Raw genomic sequence first — 12,447 nt, 5'->3', positions numbered from 1 at the left:
GCCACTGAACTATTACAGAAAACTACCTCGTGCAGTGACTATGAAACACTGAAAACATTACAGACACATAAAATGCAGTACCTTGACTGAATCTTCTGCACTTTCCTGTAGTACCCCACAGAAGGACACTGAATTTCTGTGGTGTCCAAACGCTCTTGGCTGTCATTCTTCTCTTCAGATTTTCACCTTCAGGCTAATTAACATTCCATGTTGCATTTTCACACAAGTTCCAAGGCTGCTCTTTAGGTTTTGATTACATAATCACATTTAATATAGTAGATACAGTGTGAGTATCTTCATATCCTGAATACAGCCTTAAAAGATGGATCTTATGGATGGATTGATGCTGAGTCACATGTTCCTGGTGACAACCCATTCTGCCTCTGAGCAAGACCTCTACAGAGGGCATGGGAGAAGGCAACAGGCATTCAGACTTCTCACTGGGATTTTTTGCCTGCTCTGACGTGCATTTGGAGAAGACAGTGATGCTTGGTACTGTATAAATGTGACAAAAAGTTCAAGAATGGTTATATGAGCCTGTACAATGGTGATGGAGACCTACATGCATTTTGCAAGAGAATTCATTAAGAGGTATAGCACTGGGAAAAGCACTCAAAATTTCCTAATTACTGAAATGCTAAGAGATTAATGAGCTCACTGGGGAAGAGAGGCCTTCAGAGAAACCTGCAACACATGCTACAACATACACAGAAAATTACTTCATTTAAATCAGCCTGGCTAAGAAAGTAATATGGATAAACTTTACAAAGAGCCACAAACTTCCGATGAAAACTGACATACAAAATAAGGTAACTCATCCTGGAGAGCCTTCCCTGCAAAAGACAGATGTTAGGGATCACTGCACATGCTCAAATATATAAATTAATTCAAACTTCCTTCTGAAATGAAAACAAATGTAAAATTGAAAAAGACATGCAAAATTGGATTTAGAGCCTTTCTTCTGTGAAGAACCATGGTGTTTACAAATAATTTTCTCATAGTCTTCTATTCATTCAAATACATCTTCAGTTGTATTTCTCAAGGTAACTAAAACTTGGATTAAATAAAGCAGGTTGACTCTTTTCTACAGTGCAGCAAGCCCAGACAATCCTATCAAATCAGGGTTCTATCACAGCTGATTTTATATGTGCTATGCAAGCAAAATCTCACCTGTCATGGTGTCTTTCCTAGAAGTGTGTTCTCCCTTACTTCCATGGTAAGTGGCGTTAGTTCCAGTTGATTCATAGTCTGTTTTTCTTTCTTTTAGGCTGATCATTTCCCGAGGTGAGGCTGGGGCACTTGCTAGATAACAAAAATGCATTTTTTCTTTTTTTAATCATACATGACTGAAAGTAGGTTTTAACTCTTGAGTAAGCATTCCGGTAAAGTTTGTATCTGTTACTTTTCTAACATGAAGCTGATTGAAGAAACACTACCACATTATGGAGGAAAAGAAGAGATGCTGTTATTTCAAGGGCAAGGCAAATGCATTCATTGGACAAACAACTGCAAACACAATTTTATTTCTGAATGTTATATTTCTTTTAACTTTCATCCAACATCTAAGATTATCTCTAGTAAAAAAAAGTACAACAATTTTTTTTTTCTCCTTTCGATTTTCAGTTTCTTTAACTTGTCAAAACTTTCTGGTATGGGCACTTCCATCTTTTCCTCAAAATGGTTACTTTATTTCCATTGAAAAGACTGTTAACTTTCAGCTGTGTGGGAAAAACCCTTATAAAATTATTTTCTTCGCTTTTCTCTTGAAAACAAACCAATTAAATTATTCTAATGGAAAAGGGAAGAAAATAAAGCCTTTTTTTCCCCGTAGAAAACATGTATCAAAGAATGCCAAACAATTAAAGGTAACTCAAATAATTTCTCTGTCTTTAAATATTTATATGTGTGAATAATTGTCATTAAAGCAACAACTGCGACTTTAAGCTATTTTTATTAAAACTAAGTCCTTCATTACCTATACTCATAGTACAGCTAAAAGGAGGAAAGCACAGGTAAAAAAAAAGAGAACTGGCTTTTATACTTGATTCTCACACACTGGAGAATGTGGAGGTGATCACTGGCACTGATCATGAAGCCTTAGAGCTTGCAATGCTTAGGAAAAGGAGAAAAGCAAAGGAAAAAAATAATGGCTTTAAAGTAAACTGCCTTTAATATATTTAGGTATTGGTAAATAAAGTTCACTTTCCCTGTTGTGGAGGGCAGGAGGAGCACAGCGTGAGTGGCAGAGCTCCCCAGAGCCTTGTAAGAGCACAGTGATACAAACATTACTAAAGTGCTGCTGCTTACCCCCACGCACTTCCCTGCCTCCACCCAGGTATTTGAAATGAAAAAGAAGCTCAAAACCAGTAACAATGCCTTGGTCCAAAAACAAGGAACAGAAAAAAAAAATAAAATGTAATACAAATTCTTTGTGAAGCCTGACCTTGAGGCACGTCTTCCAGCATCTCTCAACTATGTTACATTTTTTAGTTGAGCAACAGTGAAGTACTTGCACTCAACTATGGAGTAGGGAAGCACAACTGAGGAATTCTTCTTTGATTTTGCTGGCCCTGGCCTCTGAATTTACAGAGCAAATGCGGGACAGATGTTCTTTCTTATGAAGCCATTAGAACTGGGGATTGCTTTTGAACTGTTTGCCAATAGTGATGTAAATCTAAAGCTGATAATCCGGCAGATATAAAGAAACATGACGTTAAACTACCAAATCAGCTAATGGCAGCTTGAGTATAATGGGGAGCAGGCCAGAATGCAAACCTTGAAAAAGCTGCTAACAGAGAGACACATTTTATTTCACATACTCTGGTAATGGCTATAAACACTCTGGTGTTTTGAACAAAATTGACTGATACAGATAAAATCATCTCTCTTTGTTCCCTGTGGGAATTCCCTCACTCTTCCCATGAGAGGAAAACTACTTTCTTGGAAGCATTAAAATGCAGAAGCACCCTCTTTCAGAGTTTTTACTGGAAGCCAAGAAGAAGACTTTGGTTGATATTAGACTGAAAATTGATATAATGTTTTTCTGCTCTAATTCTTAAAGGACACAGAAAAGCCTGTTATCACGTAGTCCTAGGGATGGATGGGATGGTGTGAGTTCCTTTACTTCAACTGTTTACCCCAACGTAGGATCCACTATACCATAATTTTTCTTGACAGATTTTAATCTGGAACTAAAGCTCTCTAATGACAGAGATCACATAACTTCTCCAAGTAGTCTGTTCCAGTGCTTTCTTTCCCACTGCTAGGAAATGTATAGCCTGACTTCTCACTGTTCATTATTTCCATTTGCCTGCTATGAAAGCAGAAAAAGTTCACACCATTCCTCTTCACAGCTGGCTGTTACATGCTTGAAGACTTGGTGTGTACCTCTTCCCACTGTCTCCACCTCATGTCTCTTTTACTGAAGTTAAACAATTACTGTCCATTCAGCATATTCTCATATCCTAATTTTCCCCCTTCCAATTCATGTGTGCAACTGACAAAAATCCCCAGATAATTTCTAAAGAACTTTAGAAATTAGGAAATGTCACCTAGTCAGACATTCTCCTTATAACTTATTTTTAAAGGATTGGTTACTTTTTTCTTTTTGAACATTACCTCCAACTTCTCAGAATCACTTTGAATTTCAATAATGCTTGTCAAAGAACATGAGTTTCTCCTAGGTTTATGTCACCCACAAAGGTAATAGGCAACTTTTGCATATTTTCTGGGTCATTGCTAAAACCACTGAAGAGTACTTCATGCAAGCTAGGCTCTAAGCACAGCATTCTGCCATTTTGGATGTTTTCTGAACTGTTGGCTAGCTTTGCCTTAGGCTCTTCCATAAAAATGTTGTGTGAAAGAGTCTTACTGATCATGGGATATTGTACTTACTGAATTTTCTTTCTGCACATTTTTGTAGCAGAAATTCAGATGGATTTAATAAGAGCAATTGGTATTGAATCAATACTTGCATTTGATATGGATACTACCAGACACACAGCAACTTACATTATTATGTGGAAATAGATACTCCTAAGTAATATCTAATGTTCCTACTACCTTCGAGCTGTTCAGGTTCTGATTATTTGTTCCAGCAATTTTCTAGATTGACATTGAGCTGACTGGCATGTAATGACATGGGCTCTTCTTCTACCAGAAACAGCCACTATTATTTGTGTTTTCCAGTCTTATGATAACTGATAACAGCAGTAAAATTTCATCCAAAATTTAGAGTAACATAAGTAAGAAGATGGTTCTGGCGAGAGACAGAACTAAGATCTCAGGGCCAGACATTTCAAGTACCTTGCACTTACAGTCAAGATGACATTTTAGAGAAGAAAAAAAGGAACAAGAGCCCTTTATGGACTTGTGTAATGGCAGATTTTAAAAACAGAATAGCAGCTCTCACTGTACTTCTGGCTACATTTTCACATCTCAATTGTTGCTCTACAGGACTAAGATGCAGCTTCTAGATAATTAAGAAAACAATTTTTTTAAAAAAACAAACTATGGCATAATGGTAATGATAAGTTTGGCAATTTTAATCCTAAACTCTTGGTGTGCCTATGGAATGACAGCATTTCATTGCAAAGCAGCAGAAAGGCCACTGAAAACTGTCAGTGGACTCTGTTTATCTTGAATTTTTTTTACTGGAAAAGGCTTTAGCTAATGCAGGTATGTTTTACCTCAGAGTAAAGTGAGGGAAAGATTACCCATTTTCTAGATAGAAAAATTAATTTGCACTATGGCATTAGTTGAGATACTTGCATTAGTTCATTGTGCAGATCATACAGAATTGATAATAGCTGGTGTAAATATGCTATCAGTGTTAGGAAGATGTGTAGACAAATCTGTGAAACTTACATTTGCATATGTATATATACATACCCAGAATAAAAGCTGACAAAAAAAGTAATGTGGGTCTTTAAACTTCTGCTAAGTGTGCAAAATGGTCATAAACCACATAGTAGCTTTCATGACTAGCAAAGTGAGCAACAGAATTTCCTAGTGCTAACAATGGATGCCATTGCCCTAAGATCTAGTCAGATAATTCACATTAAGAAAACATTTTGGGAGAATTTATGACAAAACGTTACGGAATAATCTTTCTGCTGTAAAACTTTACCAGGTGCTAATGAAAAAAAAAATTAAATCCTGTTTTGAACAAGTAATTTGGTGACAGTAAAGAACACACTTTGTGCCCTTCCACCAGAGCGTCAACAAATCCAGATGTCAGGGAAAATGAGGGAGATGGGTTTTTTACCTCTGGGCTTACCTGAGCGGTTGTTGGGAGACATGCGCACGGGAGAGATGGAGGGCGTGCGGGATGAGGAGTACGGTCTTTGCCGATCCCTTTCTATTGTTGAAGATGAGGCTACAAAGTGATACTGTGACCATCCATCCTGCAACACCAAGAATGGTGACAATGGTCAGTGAAAATGCCACCCGGCTCCCCGCTTTAAGCAGAGTGTTTTTCTCTGGTGTTTTCACTACGGATACACCAGTACGCTGCTGTCTTCTTCCTGCCACTGGGTGGTAAATGTAGTTAGTGGTACAGGACAGGATGTGCTGACTGTACTGACACAGCAAGACTAAAAATAAATGTAGAAAGTTCTATAAAATAACACATCTCAGAAAGACTCAAATTATTAACACTGTTTTAGGCTATTTGTTTAATAGCTCTGCCTTTTTCTCCACACCTCAATTTCCACATTGCAAACAGCATTCTGGCTTGAAATATTTTCCATTTTATATGGAGTTTTGGAATAAGTAGATTGGGAAGTTCCAGGATTACCAGACTGCACATCAATTCAGCTTCATTATACTAACTGCCCGTTTGCTCACACACGAGAGAAAAAGAATCAATGCGTTTTGTTCCAGTTTTCTTCAAGGCATACAGAAGGAAATTCTATTCCTTCTATTTAAAAGCTGTGTTCATGGCGATGTATTAAAAACTGCAACAAAGTAATACAAATACTAGAAACAGCTAGTTCAAAAATAAAAAAGGAAAGTTTAAATAATTAATGTTTCATTCCTGCACCACAACGTAATGCAATAAACCAAAATAATGTACTTCACATTTTTAAAAATGTATTACATATAGTCTGAAAACATCATGACAGCATAAACTGACTCCTGGTAGTGTTCTTATTAAATGATAGTGTTTCAACTGCCTTCAGTAGTGATAGATTGCAACTGTCCTTATTAGTTCTCAATGTTCAATCTAAATGAGTAATATTGAGATTTCCAGTCTCACACAGTTTTAAAAATGCCAACTTTCTGTTGGGCTTATTGGAAATCTAGTTGAGTACCAGGCATGGTACTAAACAAATTTTTCCAATGAAATGCTGAAAAAAATAAACACAATAAAACATTACCAAAAACCAGTTGGAATTTTCCTGTTGCTCACAGAAGAATAATTCATGGTTTGGGTAGTAAAGACTATTCTCACGCCCTAACTAAGCTATTCCACACATCCAGGAATGAATCCCACACCTTGCCATGCTCTGCCTTTGCTCAAGGTATCTGTCTGACTTTGTTCCACCCATTGAAACCATGGGCACCTGGCTCTAAGATGAGAAGATGGGTTGAAAATCCCATTTCCATGAGACTCTTAGAAAAAAGAACTCAGAAAGACTGTGACATGACAGGAGGAAAGAAGATACTCACCCTTGTACAGTGAAATTTTATAAACAAATTAGGACAGTCAGAGGTGACACCTAACTCTGGGTGCTGAATGACTGTACTCCTCATGTAATGCATTTGTACAAACAGGGGTGTATCTCAGCTGCAATTTCAAAGACAAAAATGAGGAGGAGTGAAATCTGGGCTATGGCTTTTACAGTGCAGTCAGGACTTTCCCTAGAGTCAGCAGTTTGTCCTCTATCACTCATGTTTAGGACAATTCACTGAACTGCACCTTATATTTAATCAAAGAAATATAAGAAAATAAAAGGGAGAAATCTTTCTAATTAATAAAAAATAGTAACAGTAACTTGAAAAATAAATACTTCATCTTCAATACCACTTTCTTAAACCAAAATTTTCTATATATAAATCTATATCCTGTTTCCAAAAAGAAGTTTCTACACAAACCACATCCTCCAAGCTAGAGGGAGAGTTAATGATAATGGAAGAAAAAACATCTGTGAAGCCCTAACTGCTTAAATCAAATTGGAAATTAATATACATGATATGTACATATATAAAAAATACATGTATTTTAAAGAAGACATAATAGATTATAGTTAGGGTTAGAATGAGCAGCTTAAGTCCAATAATCTTATCCAAGACTACAAGTAACACATAGAGCCTTAATTTTTTGTTTCTGATTGACAATAACATGTGCATTTATTTCTCTGTTATAAAACTGAAGGAGCAAACATGTGAAAAGCCCATGCTTTATCCTGATGAAGAAAAATGGCTCTTCTTTCTCCTTCTCTGCAGTAAGAATTTCTTACAAGTAAGGTGACTCTATCTCATGCTGTGGTAGTTTTCTACAACAGAATTTATTTCTGTTAAAAATAAACTTTCTTTTAAACAGATGGAAGAAGGGGAAACTATGAAGAGGACAGACTTTAGATGTGACAAAAAGAAAAGGGATGTACTATTCATTGCTCTCTGCCTGCAAAAGAAAAGACAACAACCATGCTTACACAGAGCAAGGTAGAAATGTTTCCAGGTTTGTGGATCTGGTACATTTGTGGTCAAGTATACTCTCCTTTTGCATTCTCGTTTCCCTCAACAACCATGCTTACACAGAGCAAGGTAGAAATGTTTCCAGTTTTGTGGATCTGGATACATTCATGGCCAAGTATACTCTCCTTTTGCACTCTCATTTCCCACAAGTAAAACCCTGGTGTATCATTCAGAAAAAAAGTGACAAGAGTCTTTCCCTTTCTTCCTGTTGCCTATTCCATTGGTATTGCATACATTAATACCTGGAGCCTGGTTCTGATGGGAAGCAAATGAAATAAATCCCTGACACCTGCACTGACCCATGGACTCTGCAGGAATAGACATGGCACCAGTTTTGCTGTGCAGGATATCAACAGGTACCTTGTCAAAGTTGCTCCCTGAGACACAGCACTGTGAGGTGCCTGAGCAGCAAGGAGAGCTGCTGTGGATGCTGGCACCAGCAGTCTTTTCTGCAGCAGAGGTTTTCCCTTCTTCTCTTCCCTGCAAATTTTCATTTTTCTCTCTGGTGACAATAGTGCTTATAATGAGGTCTTTAAATAAATTCTGCTACAAACTCTCAAGCTGGCAAGCCAAATCAGCTCAATAAGACACACGAGGCAAACAATAAACTCTAAGGCAAGTTTTGTACTTTGCCTTTGACTAAACAAGGCATCCTCCTACCACTGTATGACAACTTTCATGGTTTTTCCACAGACTGTGGGCAGCTCCCAGACCTCTCAGTATTTCAAAACTCTAATATGTTCAAGTTATTTATCTTTAGCTGTCTTCTGGTGCAAGCAACAAGCTTCTTTCCTTGAAAAGGTAAACAGTTTGTAACAAATTTATTAAAACTCTACCCATTAACAATTCCAAAAGCTATTAGTATTAAATATTGAAATTAATTTTCAAGAGCCTAAAGGGGGTATTTTCAATTTAATGGCTAGATAAATACCACCTGACATGATGGCTGCTTTCATTAGTTTGTTTCAGGTCTACTGCCTGTAATGAAATTTAATTTAATTGACTTGGGTACTTAAAGGTACAGTATACAGAAGTGTCCTGCAGAGAAGCAAGTTAACTCAAGACCAAAGTATGTGAGGCTGAATTTAAGAAACTAGTTTAAGTTTAAGTTTACTAGTCACAAATGTGATCTAGGAGAAGAAGAGTAAGACAAAAGGATTTGACAAACTGGAAAGCAATTCAATGGAATTCTGTTACAGAATGTATGTATTTTTTAAATGTAATGTTAAATTAATTAATAGGTGGCAACTGCACACTACAGGATGAGGGAGAACAACTGGAGTACAGAAATACCATTATACATCTTTCCAACACATCTTCCACTGGGCATTCGTATATATTTTGACCATACTGAATATACCCATTATACTATTATATAAATTATACTTTATAAAGTCCAAATGCTAAAGCTTGATTGGCAGTGATGTGTTTCTGACAACATCCTCTTGAAAAAGCTGCAGGATTAAAATTGGGATGGGAGATGGATGTTCACTATAGAAAATGAAAGTGATATTGTAGTCTCTCTGAACAGTTTGCTGGGCTTAAGGGGTGAACAGGTTCTTTATCTCCCTGCTCAACTTTCAGTCATTTTGAAAATAAATCATTTTCATCAGGCCCATGTGAAAATAATTATTTTGTCAGGGTGACTAATCTTATTGTGCCAAATACCTATTGCATGTGTCTCATGAAAATATAATTTGTTTTTTCTTTCTTTTATTGCTATTCTCTTTGTGTTTAAAGTGCAAGGGAGAAATGGGAATCAGATTTCTATTGTGTTTGCAAGAATTTCAAATTTTCAGAAGTCACTGGTAGTGGAGTCTTTGATTTGAGGAGAAGATTTGTGGAGGTGGATGATATCAGACACACAATTTTCTCTCTTGTAGTACAATAACATTGTGAAGACTGAATTAAATTAAGTCCTGCTGGGAACTGACAACAAGTTGACCCAACAGCTCCCAACAGGAACAAGGAATGTCCAGGGTCAGGAAGGGTATGGTGTACCTCACAGCATCCACTCAGAAAGAAATCCCACAACAGTCCGTGTGCTAATAGCCATGCAGCAAAAGTGAAAACAAGCCCTATCCTCTGACTGATCAACTTCTATAAGAAGACACTGGCTTGAAAAGCACTGAGTGCTCTAGAAAAACTGTACAATGTATGACGGCTGTGTGATGGCTCAGTATCTTTCAGTGTTGAAGGGCACAGTCTGCTCCGACTCCTGGCCACAGGTGTTTGAACATTGTCAGGAAGAGAGTAGAGCAATTTCTGTAAATGGAAAATTCCTACTAGAGAGAAAAAATTAAAATAATGCAAAAAATCCAGTAAAAAAACAGGTAAAGCCTGAAAAACTATAGAAAATGTTGTGTCCTGCCTTCCTGAAATTTACAACCTTTCCAGCATGCTACTTCTTGCTTCAGGTCTGATCCTCTTGTAACCTAATTTAACAGATGATTTACAGACAACTTGAAGCACACAGGCCCAGACTTGCTTTGTCATCCCACTTCCTTATCCATAAGCCAGCTTTTTACTGGTTCCAGGATATTAACTGAAGTAATAACTGGCTATAAGCTGTAGAAAAGCAAAGTTTTGATAGATAACCTCTTGCAGGGATCAGTAACTAGACCCACAGTGGCATTAGAAGTAGGTGACACAGCAACAAGGCAGAGTGCCTGTAAGTATGTAATGTAGGATCTACTCGCTTTGAAACTCAGCCAGACACTGCTCTGAGTGCTGCTTCCTTCACAAGGCAAAGCAAGCACTGTCAGGTTAAATGAAACATCCCCACTGGTGTGCACCAGCGTGACGCCGTCTACAGTGAAACATAAATCTGATGTGAATTAAGTCAAGGCTCATCAGACTTACATAGGTCTGGGCAATTCTTCAGTGGGAATTTGCTGTCACAACTCTAATAGGACAAAGCAGAAATTACAACTGGATCAAATAATCTACATACATTGCCATATGAAAATTATCTGTATGACTTGACTGTGGTGAGAAATCTGAAATGGTCACAAAGTTGGGGTGATCCACATAAATGTATCATGGAGCTCTTACATGGGATTTCAGAAATAATGCATTTTTTATGATCACCAACAACCACCCTTACTTATGATAAAGAATAAACACATTTCCCAAGGTTTCTCAAAAAAGACACCAAGCCAGCCCCATGGCACCAAGGGCAGAAGCTAACTAGATCCCATCAAGAGAACCTGTGCACCACTGGAGGGGGTGACAAGGAAATGTGAGCTGCTGAGGAAGAGATGGTGAGACAACTGTTCTCTAAAAAAAGTTCCTGCCTTTGTGCTTGAAAAATATTTACTTTGGAAGAGAGATTTCAACTACATTCTTACAGATTCAAAAACTCGAGAAACACTCCTGAAATTAAAAAGCAACTAGTTTTACATAAAGTATCTAATTTAAACCCAAAGGTGTTTTTTTAATTTTTAATTTGATTTTGCAAATTCAAATTGAATTTAGACTGTCAAATCCTATTAACAGTAAACGACTCCTGAAGTATTGTTCTTTCTGGATTTGCTTGTGTTGTTTCCAGAAAAACTCAAAACCAGAAAAGAATTTCTGGGCATTGATCTCCTTTACAATGTATTACTTACAAACATCATTTTACTGCCATCAGTTACTTTACAATTCTAGTAAGTATTAACATTTTTATTCATAGGATTTTATCTTTTGCTTCCAAAGAGGTAAATCAGGATATTCTGCTCAAGAGAAGAGTAGGGATTGAGCCTGGAAGATGCTGGTGTTCTCCTAGCTTACATGTCCATTTGGTTTCAATCTTTTATTCTGGAGCAATTGCAATGGCTTCAGAAGGGCTGCTGACTCCAAGTGTTGTGTATTCCCTCCTCTCCCAAAGAGTCCAAGCACTCAAAATCAACAGATCCAAAGTGAAGACATGCATCACTGAAGCTCATCTTAATTGGAAGATTTTACTATTTGTGCTTATAGTCTCATTTCCACATCTTAGAGAAGCCAGAAGATTATTTTTAAAAGAGAAATTAATCAAGTTTCAGGGCTTTAAAAATATTACATTGATGTGGATAAAAGTGCAGGAGTTGGTGACTGGATGAGAAGTTAGCCAAGGAAAGCACAGCCTTCCCATGCCTTTCATGATGACAATGAAGCCAGTTGTTTGCTGGTTAAAGGTCATGCTGGGGGTACCACCCTGTGTGAGCCTCTGAGGAAGAACACTCCTCCTCCTCTGCACAGACCTAACTGGGGGAGAGGATGGAGACTCTGCTGAGAGCCCCATGGAAGCAGTGCCATCACTTGAGCCAAGGCAAAGAGCAGCAGCAGCAGCAGGGCCAGGCAGGGAAGGACCAGGCTAGGCAGGTGGCAGAGCTCCACTGGAGCAGCCACCTCTCCCAGGGACCCTCAGTGCCCCATCCCAGTGCCACATGCTGGGGCTGCTCCACAGCTGGTGCAGCTGTGTGACACATGCAGGGCTTCTGTCTCCTACCCGGTGCAGCGGGCTTGACCTCAGGGCTTCTCGTCTTCTTACTCTGAATTTCAGTGTACAAATGCCTTTTACTTAAAAGTGACCATTTCTGCACCCCAGACACAGCAGAAGCTCAACTGCTTAAGAAGCAGAAAGACAAACAGATATTGAAATACGTATTTAGGGCAGCATGAGGCTTAAAGAAGGGCTCCTAGTCAGACAGTCATTAACTGCAGCAAAACTGTCTGGCACTGGCTGAGGATTATTAAGTTTTCTGTAGGCTCTTTGAAGTG

General features: G+C 38.0%; 1 protein-coding gene across 6 annotated transcripts in view; it reads right to left on the bottom strand.

Annotated features, from left to right (window-relative positions):
* CTNND2 (catenin delta 2) overlaps window positions 1-12,447 on the bottom strand; it is a 646,153-nt gene that overhangs the window by 9,677 nt on the left and 624,029 nt on the right. For all 6 annotated transcript variants that reach the window (XM_039714844.1, XM_039714847.1, XM_039714842.1 and 3 more), the window contains 2 exons: window positions 5,279-5,405; window positions 1,171-1,302 (listed from right to left, as the gene is read on the bottom strand). In XM_039714844.1, coding sequence (XP_039570778.1) covers window positions 1,171-1,302; window positions 5,279-5,405 — 259 coding nt within the window. The remainder of the gene's footprint in view (window positions 1-1,170; window positions 1,303-5,278; window positions 5,406-12,447) is intronic.

Source organism: Passer montanus, unplaced genomic scaffold (genome assembly GCF_014805655.1).
Source record: "Passer montanus isolate IOZ18808 unplaced genomic scaffold, ASM1480565v1 scaffold31, whole genome shotgun sequence".
In the NCBI taxonomy this organism is placed as follows: domain Eukaryota; kingdom Metazoa; phylum Chordata; class Aves; order Passeriformes; family Passeridae; genus Passer; species Passer montanus.
Note: the sequence above shows the minus strand (reverse complement) of the source record. Positions and strands in the feature narration are given on the sequence as shown.